We start from the raw sequence: 23,278 nt of genomic DNA, 5'->3' as shown, positions 1-23,278 counted from the left end.
TCACAAGCTGCCAAGTAACCAGCCGAAGCCTCCCAGCTCATTCTTCTCAAACACTTCTTTGATCACTCCCCGTCCGGAGGTACGAGAATGGGTCAGGGATTGGAAGCCCGAGACAGTCGACCAAGCTGCCGTCCTGGCTGATCAGTTCCCGGATGCTCGGCATCAGGTGCGACCCAAGCCTCGCCCAGTGGGTCACTTCACTGCAGCTCTGGCTCACCCACTGGTGGCTCCCTGCTACCCCCCCCCAGCCAAGCAGGCACCACCCTGCTCCTCTGGGCACAGTCCCCCCAAAAGACGGAGATCCAATGCTACAAGTGTGACCAGATTGGGCCATATTTGATCCAACTGCCCGAGCAACCCGTCACCGACTCAATGGACCAGAGCACCCACTGGGGGCTCCAAGGCCTCCGCTCACTGCTTGGAGGCAGAGAGCCCCGCTGACCATGCTGCTTGGACAGAGGAAGAGTTTGGGATCCTACATGAGGTAGACCCCATACAAGCAGCAACAGGCGACAACTGCCTGCACCACCGCCAGGTTGTCTGGATCAACGGCCGGCAGGCACAGAAACTGTGGGACAGTGAAGCAACTGTCCAGCCACACATGGTCACCAATTCAGACCAGACACGGAAGTCCGTTACAGTTCGTCCATTACAGTTTGTGTGGCTGGGGGTAAGATGCTCCGGATCCCTACAGCATAGGTCCACCTGGGTATTTAAGAGGGAATATCCCAAGACTGTATATAAATGACTCCCTTAAGACTTTTCCCTGTCTGTGACGGAACGGCAATTTGTGTTTCTTACTAACAAGAATTGACAAAGACTTCTACAGGGAGTGCAGAATTATTAGGCAAGTTGTATTTTTGAGGATTAATTTTATTATTGAACAAAAACCATGTTCTCAATGAACCCAAAAAACTCATTAATATCAAAGCTGAATAGTTTTGGAAGTAGTTTTTAGTTTGTTTTTAGTTATAGCTATTTTAGGGGGATATCTGTGTGTGCAGGTGACTATTACTGTGCATAATTATTAGGCAACTTAACAAAAAACAAATATATACCCATTTCAATTATTTATTTTTACCAGTGAAACCAATATAACATCTCAACATTCACAAATATACATTTCTGACATTCAAAAACAAAACAAAAACAAATCAGTGACCAATATAGCCACCTTTCTTTGCAAGGACACTCAAAAGCCTGCCATCCATGGATTCTGTCAGTGTTTTGATCTGTTCACCATCAACATTGCGTGCAGCAGCAACCACAGCCTCCCAGACACTGTTCAGAGAGGTGTACTGTTTTCCCTCCTTGTAAATCTCACATTTGATGATGGACCACAGGTTCTCAATGGGGTTCAGATCAGGTGAACAAGGAGGCCATGTCATTAGATTTTCTTCTTTTATACCCTTTCTTGCCAGCCACGCTGTGGAGTACATGGACGCGTGTGATGGAGCATTGTTCTGCATGAAAATCATGTTTTTCTTGAAGGATGCAGACTTCTTCCTGTACCACTGCTTGAAGAAGGTGTCTTCCAGAAACTGGCAGTAGGACTGGGAGTTGAGCTTGACTCCATCCTCAACCCGAAAAGGCCCCACAAGCTCATCTTTGATGATACCAGCCCAAACCAGTACTCCACCTCCACCTTGCTGGCGTCTGAGTCGGACTGGAGCTCTCTGCCCTTTACCAATCCAGCCACGGGCCCATCCATCTGGCCCATCAAGACTCACTCTCATTTCATCAGTCCATAAAACCTTAGAAAAATCAGTCTTGAGATATTTCTTGGCCCAGTCTTGACGTTTCAGCTTGTGTGTCTTGTTCAGTGGTGGTCATCTTTCAGCCTTTCTTACCTTGGCCATGTCTCTGAGTATTGCACACCTTGTGCTTTTGGGCACTCCAGTGATGTTGCAGCTCTGAAATATGGCCAAACTGGTGGCAAGTGGCATCTTGGCAGCTGCACGCTTGACTTTTCTCAGTTCATGGGCAGTTATTTTGCGCCTTGGTTTTTCCACACGCTTCTTGCGACCCTGTTGACTATTTTGAATGAAACGCTTGATTGTTCGATGATCACGCTTCAGAAGCTTTGCAATTTTAAGAGTGCTGCATCCCTCTGCAAGATATCTCACTATTTTTGACTTTTCTGAGCCTGTCAAGTCCTTCTTTTGACCCATTTTGCCAAAGGAAAGGAAGTTGCCTAATAATTATGCACACCTGATATAGGGTGTTGATGTCATTAGACCACACCCCTTCTCATTACAGAGATGCACATCACCTAATATGCTTAATTGGTAGTAGGCTTTCGAGCCTATACAACTTGGAGTAAGACAACATGCATAAAGAGGATGATGTGGTCAAAATACTCATTTGCCTAATAATTCTGCACACAGTGTATTCTGCATCATTTGCCTTGCTTACTAACTAACTTGGCTTTTGCTGCAGTAACTAGTCTGCAATAAACACAGCAACTATTTGTTTTTCTAGGAAAATGGCGAATCCATTTTGTTATATAACGTATGCATATGAAGATGTTCCTATGAATATGGACATTTAGTAACCACTATCCTAGAGTCTAGGGAGCTATTTATGTTGTAGTTTGTTGGTGTCTTACAGATCCCTGTAAGTAATTAACCTCTATCTATATATTTTCACAGGGATGGTGCATGACATAATAAATCTTTTCTATTTTAGAATCCATAAAATTGTTGTGTGGCACCTTTTATAGACATATACCCTGTATGTTGGTTGTTTTTTTAATTTGGAAGTATGGGTACTGCTGGACTAGGGTTCACCTGTTTTTCATTTATTTTTTTCTACATTTAATTAACTGGAGTGCACCAGTGAACTCGTTTAACTGTGGAGCTCTCTGATCCCTACTACATATTAAACCCCTTAACAGCTGTATAAACTTTTTCTTTTTTTTTTTATATATATATATATATATATATATATATATATATATATATATATATATATACAGTATATATATATATACATGATTATATATAGGTATAGATATATACAGATATATATAGGAATATCTATTTAGAAATACATAGAAAGTATTCCCCTATGTGGAGAACATTGAAATTTTAAATATTTACAGTAAATACACAGTATAATGTCTATATATGTCTACATATGTGTTAATGTGTTTATATGTGTATATATGTAAATACATATATACACATATAAATACAAAAATGGGTATATACACACATATATAGACAAATATATATATCCTCCAAAAAGAGATAAGCACAGTCTTACTTTACCACAACTGCCAGGGTGCACTTCACATATAATGTGTATGTTCCTCGTTTGCAAGAAGGCACTCACTGGTCTTTAATGAAAAACAACTTTTAATTCAAGTTAAAAAGCAAGTACATCGATAACGTTTCGATGTCGTTATGACATCTTTGTCAAATGTTCCGCTAATATCAACAATTTTGGACAATCATGTTCCCAAAGTATAAAATCGCTAACATTATACTTGTATTACCAACCTTATATACAAACTTATCCATAATTTCCCGCTCCGCAATTCCTCAAGAGGGAAGACCTTTCAACATCCACACACAAACAAACGTTACACTATTTGTCATCGACTGACCTGCACCAGTACGCATGTCATCTACATGTTGATTTGCCCATGTTCCCTGGTATATATCGGGAAAACCGTCACGAGCTTCAGGGATAGGATGGCAAACCATCGGTGTGCCATCCGTGAAGCCTTAAAATCGGGTGACTCAGATCAGCCTGTAGCACGCCATTTTGCACAACACAGACATAGTGTTTCGAGCATGAAGACGATGGTCATTGATCACATTCCACCATTACCCAGGGGTGGCAACAGAGCAAATCGATTGCTCCAGAGGGAGACAAATTGGATTCATATGCTGGACACGGTTATACCAAAGGGATTGAACACTAATCTGGACTTTGGACCATTCTACACAAAATAACCCATAGACTGACCATGGACATATACTCTAATTTACCACTCCAATATGTGAGAATATATTCCAGGATCCTACATGAATCTTCATTCTAGTGGGTACACGCTGGTTTCTATCTATTCCAAATAGGAATGAAGGAAGTGGTGATTTATGTATAACAAGTGTGTACAGTAACAGAGTCAAGTGTATATATTAGGGATTATGAAAAAACAAAGAAATAAAAATTAGTGTCATGTAGGGATTGCAAGTTGTTAGCATAGGATATATTTGCTAAACAGGTATATTGTTTTTATTTTTCACTATAAATATTGTCCTCTTATTTTTGGGCTGTTATGTGTGGAGATGGTATCGATCGTAGTAAAACCACTAGATGGATTTTCTATTAAAGAGCACTGTTGTGCCTCATATGGACTATGCTTTTATCTTTGAAGCTGTCATTTCGATCGATTCCTATTTTAACACATACGCCTTATATTAGGACTAATATAACATGTTGGTGTTGTATTTTTTGTTGTGGGTTTCCATGACAACCGCCTGCTGACCAGCTTATACGGAGAGGTTGAAATCACGCTATTGCGTGATGACATCAGTAGGGGAGGATAAGGGTGATACACCGTAGTTTGTGTACACGCGGTTGCCATGGAGAAACACAGCCAATCGGAACCGAATGACGCTTCACGCTCACGCCCATGTTTGAGCGAGATGACGTCAGAGGGGAGATTGAGGAATTGCGGAGCGGGAAATTATGTATAAGTTTGTATATAAGGTTGGTAATACAAGTATAATGTTAGCGATTTTCTACTTTGGGAACATGATTGTCCAAAATTGTTGATATTAGCGGAACATTTGACAAAGATGTCATAACGAAATCGAAACGTTATGGATGTACTTGCTTTTTAACTTGAATTAAAAGTTGTTTTTCATTAAAGACCAGTGAGTGCCTTCTTGCAAACGAGGAACATATATATATATATATATATATACATACATACATATCCATCTTTAGAGATCTGTATATATATATATATATATATATATATATATATATACACATATATATATATATAATATATATCTATACTGTATATATATATATATATATATATATATATATATATATATCTCAATGTTAAAGCCCTTTGTCTGCCTTTTTTTTTTTTTCAAACACCTGGGACCTCATATCTTTGGGCCCTTATAACTGTGTGCAAAATTTTTTGTGAACAATTTTTATTAAATGGTGTTATTATCAGTGTAATGTATTTTTTATGTGTTTTGTGACACTTTTTTGTTTCGCAAAACAGTGAACCAGAGCTCTGAGAACTCGGTAATCATTCTAGCGTGATGCAGATAGAGAATACAATTTTTTATTTAAAAAATGAGTATTTTATACAAACTTAGTATGAGGGACAACGCATAAAGTAAATAGCAATTGCTTTTTCCCATGAAACTTTAGAGGCTTCAAAGCATCATTTAGTTAGGTGTGGATAATGTCCAAAGCGGGTTTGGCGAACTTCTCTCTAGGCAGTCCGTGTTTAATGTCCAGGTTCCATAAGGACTCTCAAGAAGGTATTGAACAAAGTGGAGATACCAAAGTCCTTGCTATTCACCGTAGCAAATTCAAAAAGAAAAATTTTGTTGTCCCAATATTAAATGAACTGAACAATAAAACATTGTCTGATAAAATTAAATTAAATAAATAGAAGAAAAATACATAAAAAATAAATACAAAAAATTCTCCAATCAAAAAGTAATTTAGGTTGCTCATGAATTAGTTAAGAGAGATGCCAGGACCCCCTCCCTATGTCCGACCAGTTAGTGTAACATTCTGCCCTCCAGAGATTTTATTTAGTTGTGTGTGTCTGGAATCCCATTTAGAATCCAATAGCACCAGACCTTTTCAAACTGAGCTTGTGTATCAAGAATCTTAGAAGCTGATTCATATATTCTATATGTTAGAGATAATTTGTTTTTCACCTCTTCCCAAGGGGGAGTCTTAGTCTTCCAATATTTTGCTATGCAAGTTCTAGTAACCGTGCAGGCGATCTTAATGAACATATTTATATGTGTGTTGAACTGGTGTAGGGGTTTGTGTAGAAGAGCTTGGGGAAGAGATAGCTGAGTTTGTTCTTCTAAGATGGAGCTAAGTAGGGCGGATAATTTGACCCATAACGGCCTGATCAGGTCACAATCCCACCACATATGAGAATACGAGCCTATACCCCCGCAACCCCTGTAGCACAATCTATTGTTAGTGGTAGAAATGTGATATGTCTTGATCGGGTCAGGTATCACTTGAACATGGTTTTGATTGTGTTCTCTTTTAAGTCCGCACTCAAGAGACCTTTGCAAGCTGAGTTATACATGTCATCCCAACATTTTTTATCCTTAGATATATCTAGATCGTTCTCCCAATTCAGGAATACTGCAGATTTTATCGTGTTGTTTAATGTTTTGATCTCTAAGTAAAGTTTGGATATGGCCTTTTTGGGTCTATGTGTGGACTTTAAGAGGATTTCTAGGGTTATGGACTTGGCATATTGTGAGGTTTTAGTGTAGTGTTGGATTGCTGAGTTGACTTGAAGGTACTGGAACCAGTGAAGTTTCAATGGGTCTAGATAGGCCTGTATTTGATTGAAAGTCTTAGGTTTTCTACTATCCAGCCAGTCTGCTACCCTGTATAGCCCCTTGTTCACCCATTTATCTACTATAGTTTGGGAATCTTTAGGAAGGAGGTATCTAATTGGACACATTAATGATTGATTAGATAATAATTTCTGTTGTTTGGTTAGTGAGGACGATATGCATATAGTGTTGCCTGAAATGGGAGATCTATACTCTCCTAAAATGTCCCCCCAAGAAGGTCTACTCCACAGGATGTCATCTGGGTGAGCAGATCCCCTTAGATTCGCTTCCAGCTGGGTCCAAATGACCTCTTTGGCGTTTCCCCCTATAAGTGTTGTCTGTGCTAGTCTCGCTGCAGTATGTAGTATTCTAGTAGATTTTGGGCCCCCACTCCCCCTAGACTTTTGTGTCTTGTGATAAGTGTGGATGAGATTCTCGACATTTTTCTCCCTCTAATAAATGCCACTAGTTCTGCCTGTAGCGTCATTAAATCTGATGTTGGGATCTTTATAGGTAGAGTTCTGAATAGGTATAATAGGCGGGTAATACAGTCATCTTTACCGCAGAGAGTCTACCCAGCCAGGAAAAGGTATATTTCCTCCAAATATTAATATTTTTCCTAATCTCTTTAAACATGGGTTCAAAATTATGTTTATAAAAGCTGATTAAATTGGGCAGTTAGATGAATTCTCAGGTATTTAAGGGAGTGTGTGGCCTACTTCAGGTCAAAGTTGATTTCTATATTTTTCTTGGTTTGTTGAGGGAGGCCCAATGGTAGCGCTTCACATTTGTTGAGGTTAATCTTATACCCTGAGATTTGGGAAAATTGGTCTAATAGTTTGTATAAATTAGGTAATGAAATAAGGGGTTTAGTCAATGTCAGAAGGATATCCTCAGCGAAAAGTGTTAGTTTATACTCGTGGTCCATAATCTCCACTGAGATGTCAGGTGACGATCTAATTTTAGCCGCAAGGGGTTCTGTAGTGCAAAAATGAGGGGGGATAATGGGCACCCCTGTCTTGTTCCATTTAGTATAGGAAAACTTTTGGATTTGTACCCGGAAATGGAAACATGAGCTGAGGGAGTTGAATAAATCATATTCAAAGCTTTAATGAGGGCACCCCCAAATCCCATCTGGAGTAGAACTGCTCTCATGTAGTCCCAATCTATCCTATCGAATGCCTTCTCTGCATCCAATGATAGGAGTAGAGAAGGCATCCGAATCCCTCCCACATAATCCACAATATTCACCATCCGTCTAACATTATCTGGTGCTTCTCTATCTTTAATGAAGCCCATCTGATCCGGATGGACAAGAGTTGGGAGGATATGTTTTAATCTATTGGCCAGAATCTTAGTTAGGAATTTCAAGTCTTGGTTTATAAGTGATATGGGACGATAACTTGAGCATAATTGGTGATTTTTACCGGGCTTTGGGATCACCACGATCCTTGCTTGTAGTTATTAATTTGAGATAGTTTCGCCCTCTAGGACATAGTCGCAAAATCAGTGAGATGTTTTATCGTATAGTATTAAACTTTTTATAGTATTCACTAGCGAACCCATCAGGCCCCGCCGCTTTCCCCGTCTTAAGGTCTTTTATGACCGCCAGAACTTTCACTCTCGTGATTGGGGCATTGAGGGTATTACTGTCTTCTTTCGATAGGCAGCTTAACTTAGCTTCCTCTAGAAACTTTTTGGTCTGGGAGTTTAATGTTTGCGAACGCGCTACCTTTTTGCCTTCATAAAGTTTCCCGTAATAGTCTGCAAATACGTCTGCTATGTGTTGTGGATGGGAAGTGGAGGTGCCATTCGGGAGCAAAATGGAGGGGATACTAGATGCCTTACACTGTTCTCTTAATTTGTGTGCTAAATACCTATCAGGTTTGTTTGCATAGATATAGCATTGTGTATTAAGCCTCTGAATTGCTCTCAGCGATTGGTTATTAAGAAGGTTAGCTAGGTATGATCTCTTAGCCTCCAGTATAGTAAGTATACCAGCCCTGTGGGTCAGTCTGTGCTGGGTCTCTAAATTTTTAATTTCTTTATGTAGTTGTGATATTAGGGTTTTATGTTCCTAATTTCGAAAGTGATTTATCCTGAATAAGCAGACCTCGGATGTAAGTTTTACGGGCTGCCCAGGAGAAGATGGGATTAGCTGTAGACCCTATGTTTACTTCCCAGAATTCAGATAATGATTTAATACGTTTTTTTTTTCAGAGGGTCTTTTAAATGTGATGGGTCGTAGGTCCATGTTCTAAACCTTCAATTGTTTATAAATCCGTCAAGGTGTAGAGAGAGAATAGATTGGTCTGACCATACACAAGAGTGGATTACTGAGGATCTAAGAAGCGGTTGTAGTATCTGACTAGTAGAAATATAATCCAGTCTTGTGTACTGTTTATGAGCTGAAGAGTAGTATGTTGTGTCTGAAGTTTTCCCGTATAGCACAAACCATAAGTCAATTAGTGTGTGTGGAGCTAAGTGTTCTTGTATAGCGTTTACCAATTTGTTATGTCTAAGACTTTTAGGTCGTGACTTGGCAATGGGGTCTGTTTGTTTGGACATGGTGATATTAAAGTCGCCTGCTAGTATAATTTTGTGTTGAGACCAGCTAGTGAGTAAGTTGGAAATGTTGTTGAAGAAGGTATGTTGATTATCGTTTGGGGCATAAATGTTACATAGGATGACACTTAAATATGAAAAGCGGCCTTTAACTATGAGGTATCTCCCTTCTTTATCTGCTAAGGTAGATTTGTGTTCAAAAGCCAAACTAGAGTGGATTAGGATTGAAACACCTCTTTTCTTAGTGTCAGTGGTTGCATGGTAGTGTTGTGTGAAGTTTTTAGCCCAATATTTTGGAATTATAGCCTGGGTGAAGTGGGTTTCTTGAAGAAATATGATGTTGGCCCCTAGATGTTGATATTGAGACATTGTGAGATATAAGATTTATCTGGGGGGTCATAAGGTTAGTGTGGGGGGGCTTATTGTTATCAGAGTGAGTGTGAAATCTGTTGGTACTTCTAACCCAGAAGGGGCCAAAGCTTCAGTTGACTTGGTATGGACACACTGGACTTCCACGAGGTAGAGTACAGTCTCGGCATCTTTGGAGAAGTTAGAAAACAAAATAAAAAATAAAACATTAAATAACAAACAAAACGTATAAGAACATAGCATAAACCCAATGAATGGGTAAACATACAATAAATGTGATAGCATCTCAGTAAAAGAGGCTAAAGCTGCTTATACAGTTAAGTTAACAAGTAAACTTGAAAGCCAGCAACATCTGAACTTATCAAACATTTTTGAACAAAGATTATAGTAGAGTATAAATACATTATAACAAAGACAAGGAAAGAGGCGCCGTATGATTGAATAAAAAACCAGCTGGGTATAAGAACATGGAAAACACAGGGTACTCACATGGTGTAAAGGCACCCACTTGTGCCAATAGAGGCGGGCTGTTTTTTGGCAGCAGACCAGCTAGCTGGAAGGCTGGGCTCAAGTGCTGCTTCACTCCTCAGGATAGCAACCAGAGGAATACAAGGGAGGTTACACCTTTTTATAGATTAAATTGGTTTCATTGTCTTAGTATTATTTTTGGTTCTTTGTCCATCTGGTGTTGCCGTCACCTCAGAGAACAACCATAGTATCTGACAACACAACCAGAACGAGTTTTGCATTCACATCACTATTTGGTCAGATAATGAGATAACTCCCGCACTAGCTCCTTTGCATTTACATATATGTATCACTGCTATACATTCTTAACACTTCACTTTTATAGTCACACCAACACCTTACATCAATGGATTTACATTTGTCTATCTTCACTCACTGATCGTAGTTAGTTTTTTTTATTGCTTGTTGCTCTTATTGGTCTATATTACCACTAATCACTTTTACTTATTTTTCTATTATACATTTATTTTAGGTACTATTTTAAATTATCACGGAGGTTTTAGTACTTTATTTACTAGTATTACTCCCTCACAGCCAATCTCGGCTCAGATGTTACCATGGTTACATTACAGTGGTCATGTTTGTAGTTGTAGTTTAGTTCTCCTGCTTAAACATATATTATGACACACATGGGAGTCTCCTTTGTTTTCATTTTTGATAGGCTTTTCTGTATATACGTCACGATTATGGGTTAACACTCCCTGCCAATTAGAATAACGCTATAGTCTGTAACCCACTAGTGTATTGACATGAATAGGTGACGTAGGAGGGTGTAGTTTTAAGCTCCCATGGGGATTGGTAGCAACTACCACACTAACGGTCCAATTAGGTCCGTAGACCAGTGACATACTAATCATCTATTTCGATACAAAGTATCTTTTGGGGTTTCACAAAAATATGCCAACTAAAAGGTTTTTGATATGCGATTAACCATATAAGAGGTTTGGTTCAACATATTAATACAGGTACACAAGACAGGTACACAAGATATGCTGATTGCATAGTTTTTTGCATCTAACAACGGTAGTATTTATCGTCATAGATCATGGCCAGTATGTTTGCCACAATGTTATTAGAAATATTATTTTAGGTTGTTTGTGTTATTAGAATAACTAGTTTAACTTTATTCATGCTATTGAATGCACTAACATGATGCAGATATAGGAACTAAATAGATTTAAAAATCTACAGGTGTGACAACTTGTTACTAATGAGACAAAGGGTGCTCTGATTGGTTTGTATACTAATTGTAAGGGGAGGGTTTATACATACTTTGTTTGGGTAGCGTAGCCCTATATAAGGGTCAAACTTATAGCATGTTTTTATGCCTGATGAAACGGTGGATACCATGAAACGCGTTGCATTGTTTATTTATGCACTAATTTTAGCATGAGCTGCTTTTAACTATGTTTTTATTGTTTCATTAAACAAGTTTGGAAAGTTTTATATAATAGCTCTCATTGTTGTGTGCATCTTTTACTACGCTACCTGGGGGAGGTTTTTGGCATAACCTCCCTTGTATTCCTCTGGTTGCTATCCTGGGGAGTGAAGCAGCACCTGAGCCCAGCCTTCCATCTGGGGGTTACCGCACCGGTGTATACAGTACATTGCCCTGGTCCAGCTAGCTGGTCTGCTGCAAAAAAACAGCCCGCCTCTATTGTCACAAGTGGGTGCCTTTACACCATGTGAGTACCCTGTGTTTTCCATGTTCTTATACCCAGCTGGTTATTGATTCACATATACGGCGCCTCTTTCCTTGTCTTTGATATATTCAGAACTGCCTACCCTTGGTAAAGTTAGAGTGCAGCCTGATCTGAACGGATGTTATACAAGTATCCAGCATTACTAAAGAACCACACCACACCAATAGGACTCATTTTGGGACTGGTTTAATATAACTACTATATTGATACACCAGTTTATTGGTATTGTATGTTTGAGAGAGATTGAATCTTATTGTTCTCACTTTTTACACGTGTTTTGTTTAATTTTTAACCTTTGAGAGTCTGCATATCCATTTAGGATACCTTTTTCATTATTTATAGCGCCTCCTATAGGGTTCCCTGACCCCTTCTTTGTTATAAATACATTATAACTACATTACAATTTTGGAAGAAGGCATGACATTTGTGTGGTCCCCAAAGGGACCTGTAGGACGGAGACATCTTAATAGACATTTTAGGCAAAGGATACTGTTGGTTCAGAGAGTCATAGTAGGTTATAAGTTGAAAAGCTAGAACTCTGAGATGTATCAGAGTCGAAAGGGAGAATATGTTGTTCTCAGAATCTTGTTATTTCTTAAGCCTTTTGCGGTTCACTCTTGTCCACTTGGGTTGTCTGGGTGAACTTGAAAGCAGTTGTGGTGGTTCTTCAGTGGGTATGTGGGGCGTGTCAAGCCCCAGCAGCTTACATGTTGCAGGTATTTCTTCTTGTTCCCAGACTGTAAAGGATGTGAAGAGCAAAGGGAAAACCCCATTTGTATTTAATCTGATGTTTTCTTATGGTCAGCAGGCGTAGGGATCTTCTTTTTTAAAGTGTCCGAAGGCTGAGGTCCTGATAGAACTGTATTACATTTCCTTGGAGTTTGTATGTAGGTATGTTTCTTGAGGCCTAAAGTATTTTCTCCTTGTCTTGAAAAAATTAGAACTTAATAATAACGTCTCTAGGGGGCGCATCCCCCTTAGGACTTGCCCTTAATGCTCTATGAGCTCTTTCAATATCAAAGTCAGAATCTTCTGGGTCTACTGTAATATTTTTGAAGAGTTGTTGCAGATATGTGTTGAGGTCAGGATTAGTGATTGTTTCTGGGACTCCCTTTAGCCTGATATTGTTTCTTTGGGACCTGTTCTCCAGGTCGTCAACTTTATCTTGTAAATGTGTGATGGTTTGTTGTTGTAGTTGCAAATTCTGAGAGGTCGCAGCTAGTTCATCTGTGACAGTGTCTCTGTGTTCTTCCAGCACATCAAGTCTGCCGCCCAGGTCAGCTATATCTGATCTTATATCAGTGAAGCTTGAAGTGACAGCGGTGTGCATTGAATCAATTTTTTCCCATAGTCGTTCAAAATTAGCTGTGATGTCTTGTTTTGAGACCAGGTCCCTCAAATCAGCTTTTGTTACTGGGGTCAGGTTCTCATCAGAAGTGAGAGGTGTTCATTCTGGTTCTGAGCCGCCCTCTGTCTCCATTGTTGCCAGTTCTGTATTTTTAGTGTGTTTAGAGGGTTTAAAAAAGGTGCTCACTGTTGAAGGTTTATTTGTTTTATCTCCTTTAGCGGACTTTCTGACAGACATAATAGCGAAAAAAAAGAAATGGTACACTGACCAAGTATGCTGAGGAAGATCTGCTTGTAACTGAACAATGCAAACTTGAGGCCTGGCAATTGTGTATATATATAACTTCCTTATTATAGCATGCGGGGTCAAGAGGGCTTGTCAGGCAAGTGTTGCATTAGAAATTAAATGGAGAAATTCTTCATATTACTCTGCTTAAACTTTTAATGCAGCTGAAAATATGCCATAGTCTTCTATCTTCCTTTATCTCATTTGTAATAAAAGGGAAAGGCCATTCAGTAGGCTCACTCTTATATGTCTTTCATGACACCTTGCAAAGTTTGTTTGGTTTCAGTAGCTATAAGAGAACAGCATTTAAACCTGCTTGTTGTTTTGTGCACAACAAAAAGAAAAAACTTTCTTTGATCCCCTTTCCCACAGCTACCGTCCAGTATATTCCCACTGTTTGATAGTATATAATTGATGTATTGCCTGAACACAGGGATTATCTATGACAAGAGAGAACTCTTAAATTCATTTCATCCGTTGCGATTTTTATTTGCCAGTGTCTCTGGGCTATTTTTAGGCCATCGATGTGGAGATCGTAGGCGTTTGGCGCTGTTAAGCTCCTCTGATCAGGCCCCACTCCTTCTGGAGCAAGTGTGCGGTTCCGGCAAGATAGGTGGCCAGTGGTGCTAAATATGATCCTGATCGATCAGCCGATGGGTACTCCAGGTGTCAGCCCCCATCCATCTGCACTTGCAAGAAAGTTTGGCTTTGTTCTGTAGCGTTGTCGCCGACTTTGAATATCTGCAGCGTGGAGCTCAGAGATTATGCGGCCATCTCTGAGCTCAGTCAGGCTCCGCCCCGAGAATACAATTTTAAACAACATTCCAATTTACTTTTATCATCTTATTTGCTTCATTCTTTAGATATCCTTTGATGAAGAAATAGCAATGCACATGGGTGAGCCAATTACATGAACCATCTATGTGCCACCACCAATCAGCAGCTACTGAGCCTATGTATATATGCTTTTCAACAAAGGATAACAAGTGAATAAAGCAAATTAGATAATATAATAATTATATTCACATTCTATTGGCTGATTGGATCAGCCAATAGGATTGAAGCTCAATCCTATTGGCTTATTGCATCAGCCAATAGGATTTTTTCACCTTTAATTCCGATTGGCTGATAGAATTCTATCAGCCAATCGGAATTCAAGGGACGCCATCTTGGATGACGTCCCTTAAAGGAGAATTCATTCTTGAAGAGCCGTCGGAAGAAGAGGATGCTCCGCGCCGGATGTCTTGAAGATGGAGCCGCTCCGCGTCGGAAGGATGAAGATAGAAGATGCCGTCTGGATGAAGACTTCTGCCCGTCTGGAGGACGACTTCTTGCCGCTTGGATGAAGACTTCTCCCGGCTTCGTTGAGGACTTCTTGCCGCTTGGATGAAGACTTCTCCCGGCTTCATTGAGGATGGATGTCCGGTCTTCAAAAACTGTAAGTGGATCTTCGGGGGTTAGTGTTGGTTTTTTTGAGGGTTTATTGGGTGGGTTTTATTTTTAGCTTAGGGTTTGGGCTGGAAAAAAATCGAAATGCCCTTTAAGGGCAATGCACATCCAAATGCTTTTTTCAGGGCAATGGGGAGCTTAGGTTTTTTAGATAGGATTTTATTTGGGGGGTTTGGTTGTGTGGGTGGTGGGTTTTATTGTTGGGGGTTGTTTGTATTATTTTTTTATAGGTAAAAGAGCTGATTTCTTTGGGGCAATGCACCGCAAAAGGGCCTTTTAAGGGCTATTGGCAGTTTAGTTTAGGCTAGGGTTTTTTTTTATTTTGGGGGGTAATAGCTAATTGAATTTTACTAGCAACCACCAAAAAAGTTGGTTGTCAAACATACCTTACAGCCAATTTGAAAGAATTAGGCAAAATTGTACTGATCTTGAAACTTTTGATTCCCAGAGTCATGTAATCTATGAAAGATTTATTGACAAGGGATATCCGAAAGATTTATTAAATTCTTGTTTGAACAAAGCTAGACTTATGGATAGAAACACTCTTCTCAACAAAAACAATACCAAAAAGGAAGATGGCTCTTTTTCCACTGACCCTATGTTTATTACTCAATATAACAGTAATTTCAAACAAATACGACAGATTTTAATTAATCATTGGCATATTATTCTTAAAGACCCAGTTTTGAAAACCTTAGTAGGAAAATATCCAAGAATTGTCTATACTAGAGCACCAACTCTTAGGGGTAAGCTAGCTCCCAGTAAAAGAGTGAAACATGTCAATTATAATCCACAAAAAAACCTAAAAAAAACATATTACGTTTCTTAGACAGGGATTTTCAAATGTGGTAAAAAGGGTTGTAATACATGCAAATATATCTTATCTGGCAAAAAAACTTTTTCATCTTTTTCCACTGGAGAAAATTTCCCTATCAAAAAATTTTTTAATTGCAATTCCAGCTTCATTCTTTATGTTTTGGAATGTGTATGTGGGGTACAGTACGTGGGGCGTACCTCTAGAAAAGCCAGGGTACGTTGGGGTGAACATTGGCGCAATTGCAAATATTGCAAAAAGAAAAAAAATCAAACATAGTGTTCCAGAACATTGCCTTAGCAAACACAATGGCAATCATGAAATCTTTAAGTTCTACCCCATAGATTTTATCCCACCTTCCACAGATTACAACAGAATCCTCAAACTCAGACAACGTGAAACTTTTTGGATTCACAAACTCAATACCCTATGGCCATCAGGCCTAAATTCCAATCTTGATTTGGCTGCATTTAATTGATCATATACATATTTTAGTTATTTCTGTCAGTGCATTTTAGAATTACAGCCTTTTTGAGTATTCAACCCATTATAGCTAGATGCACATTTCGACACTTCCCATTTTTTCCTCTCATATTATCACTTTTATATGTCCATATATTCACTTTCTTATAACAGTCCATTTAGATTTTCAACATTGTCAACACTTCCACAATAGTTCTTTTTTCCCCTAGAGTTTTTTATTTTTTATTATTAGTATTATTTTATTATTATTATTTTTTTATATATATATATATATACATTTTTTAATTTTTTTGTTCTTAGTAACTATTATTTTTTATTTTAATTTTTCATAAAAATTTTCACATTAACAAATTCATTTCCACCCTAGTATATTTCACATTTTCATTGTTTCTACTATTGATCATAAGGTTTGTTACACCAGAGAATAAACAAGCTCCTCATGACATGTTTTCATTGTCCCGGTTTTCGGCCCTTCGTTTGATAATACTCATTGTTTTATAAAATAGATGATGTCAATTCATATTCTTTATACAACATCCAGATTACGATCATTACAAATGATTCATCATTTTTTTGTATCATGTTTTTGTATCATCATTTATGCGATCTAACATATTACAGCGTTTTTAGTTTTCAGTTTTGTATTATACTAAACAATTTATGCTAGTTTTTTTATATAGCTTTATAGCCCCATTTTTTTAGTATCATATTGCTTTTCATCTTGTCTTTGTCTTCACCTTTATTTTACAGGTAAGTAATTTTTATTTAGATTTATTTTAATTATATTAAAGTTAGTGGGTGTTAGGGTTAGGGTTAGACTTAGGGTTAGGTTTAGGGCTTAATAACTTTAGTATAGTGGCAGCGATTTTGGGGGCAGCAGATTAGGAGTTATTAATAGTAATGTAGCTTGCGGCGATGTCAGGGACAGCAGATTTAGGGTTATTAATATTTAACTAGTGTTTACGGGAGTGCAGCGGTTTAGGGGTTAATATGTTTATTATAGTGGTGGCGATGTCCAGAGCGGCAAATTAGGGGTTAATATTTTTATTATAGTGTTTGCAATGCGGGAGGGCCTCGGTTTAGGGGTTAATATGTAGTTTATGGGTGTTAGTGTACTTTTTAGCACTTTAGTTATGCGTTTTATGCTACAGCTTTGTAGCGTAAAACCCATAACTACTGACTTTCAGTTTACGGTACGGATCTTGTAGTTATGGGCTGTACTGCTCACTTTTTATCCGGACAGGCAAACTCGAAATAACAGTGCTATGGGAGTCCCATTGAAAAAGGACTTTTTGAAAGCTGCGGTAGTTACGTTGCGTTACGACCAAAAAAGTGTGCGGTACAGATGTACCTTCAAAACTCGTAATACCAGCGGTAGTGAAAAAGAGCCATAACTCTGCTTTTTCACTCATAGCGCAAAACTCGTAATCTAGCCGACTGTTATTACTAGTATTATCATCATTATTATAATGATTATTAATATGTAATAATAATATTTATGGAAACATGACATCTCTACTTGAAGACAAGAGTACCAATATGGAGCATACCATTGGCCCTTTACATTGAATAAATACCTTAGAAAAAGTAGATAAAGTACATAGTGATATATTTATTAAGTTGTAGCTGCCATTATGAAATCATAAACATAGAAGAATATGTTTGTATGGCAGATAAGAACCACAGGCCTGATATTTACTATAAAGTATAACCTTAATTAGTTTATAGGATAGCCTTATACTTATCCCAGGCATTACTGAGGTCCACCACAGTGTATATCTTTACCACTTCTAATGAAAGTTTGTTATGTCATTATAATTGATTTATTGATTGAGCCTTTAGCAAACATTGGCCTTGATCACAATCTATCAGGAGCGGCTTTTTCTTCTCTTTTTGATCAAAAAAGGCTACTTTTCTATTTCAGCTGATTTTTATACTCGCAAGCAGCTTTTTGGATCCTTATGAAGCCGAAAAGACCTTGATGACCACAATACATTTTAGGTCACTTTTCAACAGCTTTTCGAGTTTCAATGCAAAACACATATCTTTTTTTTTACTGGATTTTAAGATTCTATAAACTGATTTGCTGTTTTTTATCTTCCTATGAGACCCTTAAACTAGACTGCGCCTTCATAAACAGGTTTACAAGTCCGAACTTGTAATCTTGAACAAGCATTTGTGACCGTGAGTTCAGTGATGTAGGCATAGACACTTTGAAAAGCATTCTCGTGAGCGACTTTGGACTAAGTGTGCGTGGAGGCACGTCCCTCATAAAAACCTGTTCAAGAAGTTACACTCTTGTTTAAGAGCCACTTAGGAAGATACAAAGCAGCAAGGCAGTGGGGTCACGATTTACAGTTTAAAGAATGTTAAATCCAGTAAAAGAAGATATAATTGTTTTACATAGAAACTCAGTTATCATTTTGTTTTTAGTTCACTCTAAAATTGAAACATGTCTTTAACAAACAGTAGAAAAAAATATTGTTTAAAACAATCCTTGTGAAAGTTGCAAAGCAACCATATAGTGCTAGAAAAAGAACACACAGTCTGCTCATTTTGACAACCTTAAAGATGTGTTTAGATGGGTTAGCAGTGGTGCGGATGGAAATGGATTGCAATACTTAACTATGAAAGCCGTGATTAAGCGACCTCCTAACCTTGGGCTCGTTTACATTGAGCCGCAATTAGGTTTGTGAAAGGTCGCAAACCAATAATTATGCTGTCAGAAGCAATTTCGTTTATACCTCAATATCAGCAGCCGGGGATTGGCTGTTGAAAATATTTTTGCATCCCATAGAAAGTATTAGAAGTCATTAAGTGATAACTTATACCAGGTTTCCATTGAAAGCGCAAAGCATTAATACACTGTTGGAGGCTGTCAATACATTGAGGAAAATGACACCCAGCTCAACTAGGTGAAAAAAAGGAAAATTTTACTTTTTGAGACCTTTTTTCCATTTACATTTTTAAACTTGCAAACAAGTGTTTCAATGTAGAAATACATTGTAATATGTAATATTTATTGTTGTCTCATGTATAGGAATAGTTGCACTTATTTTTTATTGAAATATCAGTATGTATTTAATTTTAAAAATGTATGCAAGCACATATCTACAGAATTAAAACTGGACCTATGCATGGGGCAGCAATAGATATTACATATATGAATAAAGTGGAAAATGTAATTATAATAAAAAATAGTATTTGTTTATAGTTAAAAAAATATGTTTTATAAATAAGTGTATCTTTGTTTTTTTTTTTATTTCTCTATAGAGGTGATCACAGGTAAGGAGCACAGAAGTTAAACATACATTTTATAGTGTAATGTCTGGCAGTGGTTACCATAGCAACTAATTAATTTTCAAGAAATCCTAGGTCGGATGGAAGCGTTAACACAATGTTAACTTACAACTACATGAAAAGAGCGACTGCACGCAATTCTCAAAATATTTAAATGGAAACCTGGTACTAAAATGCATCTGTAAACCACTTTTAGCTATTGGCCACTTCGGTAGCTTACAGCTCCATTTTTAATGACTCAATGGAAGTGAGACCCTTTTTTAACAAAATAATGTAGCATTGTAATCACTTGGTATAGGGCCAGACTTTAATAGAGAGAAATGTTTTATCACTAGTTTCCAAACTTTACAACCTCAATGGAAACTAGGCCTTGGTTGGGAAGCAAATAGCATTTTTGGGAACAAATCACTGATATACTTTAATCAAGGCCTATATAAGCAAACATTATACAGCTTTAGACAGCTGTGAATACAGCCATATAAGGGACCCAGTTGGTTTATAACTAGTTTGTCACTGTGGTACTTCTTTTGATTAACCATTATTGAGCTAAAAAATAATATTATAACTGGTATGTATTTTATTTCTCCTTATTTTAGTGATGACCTAAGTGTGACTGGTACAGATAACTGTACTTTTAACACGTGCCAGAAAGCACTCGGAAAGGACGATTTCACAAAGATCCCTAATGGAGTAAATGGTGTTGAGGACCGAATGTCTGTTATCTGGGAAAAAGGAGTGGTAAGATTTTTTACATTGCTCAGCTGAATTTAAATTTAGTATAATACACTTATCTTTGTTATGAACAACTAAGGTACACAGTGATATTAATAACACTGTAAGCATTTGACACTGATGTCAGTTTCAATCTATATTTTTGATGTCAGGAAACTATAGACCAGTTAGTCTATCATCGATAGTGGGGAAGATACTTGAAGGGATTATAGGGGATTATATTGATGAGTGTATTTGTGTAAAAATAATTATGAGTTCAAATCAGCATGGTTTTAGGAGAAATAGATTATGTTAAACTAATCTAATTAGATTTTATGAGGAAGGAAGGAAAAATATAGATAAAGCGGAATCACTTGATGCGACATTCTTAGATTTTGCAAAGGCGTTTGATACAGTGCCACATGAGAAATTTAAGGGACAGTCTAGTCCAAACTAAACTTTCATGATTCAGATAGAGAATGTAATTTTAAACAATTGTCCAGTTTACTTTTATCACCTATTTTGCTTTGTTCTCTTGGTATTCTTATTTGAAAGCTAAACCTAGGAGGTTCATATGCTAATTTCTAAGACCTTGAAGGCCGCCTCTTCTCTCAGTGCATTTTGACAGTTTTTCCCACTAGAGGGTGTTAGTTCATGTGTGTCATATAGATAACACTGTGCTTATGCACGTGGAGTTCCAGTGAGCCAGCTCTGATTGGCTAAAATGGATGTCTGTCAAAAGAACTGAAATAAGGGGGCAGTTTGCAGAGGCTTAGTAACAGGGTAATCACAGAGGTAAAAAGTGTATTTATATAACTGTGTTGGTTATGCTAAACTAGGGAATGGGTAATAAAGGGATTATTTTATCTATCTTTTTAAACAATAAAAAAAATTACAGTATGCGATCACAAAAATGATACCCGACATGGAAATATGAATATTTCATATTCCAATATTCTTCATGTAACGGAATATGTTCTATTTATTCATACACACATATTTCTACATATATCTGATGGTTTTTTTAAACAAATATATATTTATACCATTATATAGATGATTATATATAGGTATAGATATTTACAGATATACAGTTGTGCTCATAAGTTTACATACCCTGGCAGAATTTATGATTTCTTGGCCATTTTTCAGAGAATATGAATGAAAACACAAAAAAACTTTTCTTTCACTCATGGTTAGTGTTTGGCTGAAGCCATTTATTATCAATCAACTGTGTTTACTCTTTTAAATCATAATGACAACAGAAACTGCCCAAATGACCCTGATCAAAAGTTTACATACCCGGGTGATTTTGGCCTGATAACATGCACACAAGTTGACACAAAGGGGTTTGAATGGCTATTAAAGGTAACCATCCTCACCTGTGATCTGTTTTCTGGTAATTAGTGTGTGTGTGTATAAAAGTTCAATGAGTTTCCGGACTCCTGACAGACTCTTGCATCTTTCATCCAGTGATGCACTGACGATTCTGGATTCTGAGTCATGGGGAAAGCAAAACAATTGTCAAAGGATCTGTGGGAAAAAGGGAGTTGAACTGTATAAAATAGGAAAGGGATATAAAAAGATATCCAAGGAATTGAGAATGCAAATCAGCAGTGTTCAAACTCTAATAAAGAAGTGGAAAATGAGGGGTTCTGTTGAAACCAAACCATGGTGAGGTAGACCAACTAAAATTTCAGCCACAACTGCCAGGAAAATTGTTCGGATGCAAAGAGAAACCCACAAATAACTTCAGGTGAAATACAGGATATGTGGTGTGGCTGTTTCAAGATGCACAATAAGCAGGCACTTGAAGAAAGATGGGCTGCATGGTCGAGTCGCCAGAAGAAAGCAATTACTACGCAAATGCCACAAAGTATCCCACTTACAATACGCCAAACAGCACAGAGACAAGCCTCAAACCTTCTGGCACAAAGTCATTTGGAGTGATGAGACCAAAACTGAGCTTTTTGGCCACAACCATAAATGCTACATTTGGAGAGGAGTCAACAAGGCCTATGATGAAAGGTACACCATTCCTACTGTGATACACGGAGGTGGATCACTGATGTTTTGGGGATGTGTGAGCAACAAAGGCACAGGAAATTTGGTCAGAATTGATGGCAAGATGAATGCCATATGTTATCAAACAGAACGCCTCATTTTCCACTTCTTGATTAGAGTTTGAACACTGCTGATTTGCATTCTCAATTCCTTGGATATCTTTTTATATCCCTTTCCTATTTTATACAGTTCAACTACCTTTTTCCCACAGATCCTTTGACAATTGTTTTGCTTTCCCCATGACTCAGAATCCAGAATCGTCAGTGCAGCACTGGATGAAAGATGCAAGGGTCTGTCAGGAGTCCAGAAACTCATTGACCTTTTATACACACACACTAATTACAAGCAAACAGATCACAGGTGAGGATGGTTACCTTTAATAGCCATTCAAACCCCTTTGTGTCAACTTGTGTGCATGTTATCAGGCCAAAATCACCAGGGTATGTAAACTTTTGATCAGGGTCATTTGGGTAGTTTCTGTTGAAAAGAGTAAACACAGTTGATTTATAATAAATGGCTTCAGCAAAACACTAACCATGAGTGAAATAAAAGTTTTTGTGTTATCATTCATATTCTCTGAAAAATGACCAAGAAATCATAAATTCTGCCAGGGTATGTAAACTTATGAGCACAACTGTATATAGGAATATATATTTAAATACATAGAACATATTCTGCTATGGGCAGAACATTGGAATGTGAAATATTTACAGTAAATACATAGATAAAACATTTATTAAATATGAATATTGCATAAATATGCTTTTACATGTTTTCATCTACTTAACTGAAAAGGCTCCAATGCACTTTTATATATGCTTATATGTATACATAATACTTTTTAGTTTCAGAAAACAGTTAACCACAGTTCTGGGATCGCAGTAAGGATTCAAGTGTAAATTTCACATAACTTGTAATATGAGTGCAATTAAAACAGAGCCCAAACGATCATGAAAACCCTCATGAAAATTGTTTGCGCCTCACTTGTAATCTAGCCCTAAATGCGTTGGCATAATCTCCATTATTGTATGTCTGACTGTTCTATCTATAATTTTGTGCCATCACATTCACCATTTATATC

The 23,278-nt window shown here is 37.6% G+C and overlaps 1 protein-coding gene across 3 annotated transcripts in view; it reads left to right on the top strand.

Moving 5' to 3' along the window:
* Window positions 1-23,278, top strand: part of DPYS (dihydropyrimidinase) — a 268,242-nt gene that overhangs the window by 178,764 nt on the left and 66,200 nt on the right. For all 3 annotated transcript variants that reach the window (XM_053715274.1, XM_053715276.1, XM_053715273.1), the window contains exon 6: window positions 20,019-20,160. In XM_053715274.1, the coding sequence (XP_053571249.1) occupies window positions 20,019-20,160 (142 nt within the window). The remainder of the gene's footprint in view (window positions 1-20,018; window positions 20,161-23,278) is intronic.

This window comes from Bombina bombina, chromosome 5 (assembly GCF_027579735.1).
Source record: "Bombina bombina isolate aBomBom1 chromosome 5, aBomBom1.pri, whole genome shotgun sequence".
NCBI classification, from domain to species: Eukaryota; Metazoa; Chordata; class Amphibia; order Anura; family Bombinatoridae; genus Bombina; species Bombina bombina.
Note: the sequence above shows the minus strand (reverse complement) of the source record. Positions and strands in the feature narration are given on the sequence as shown.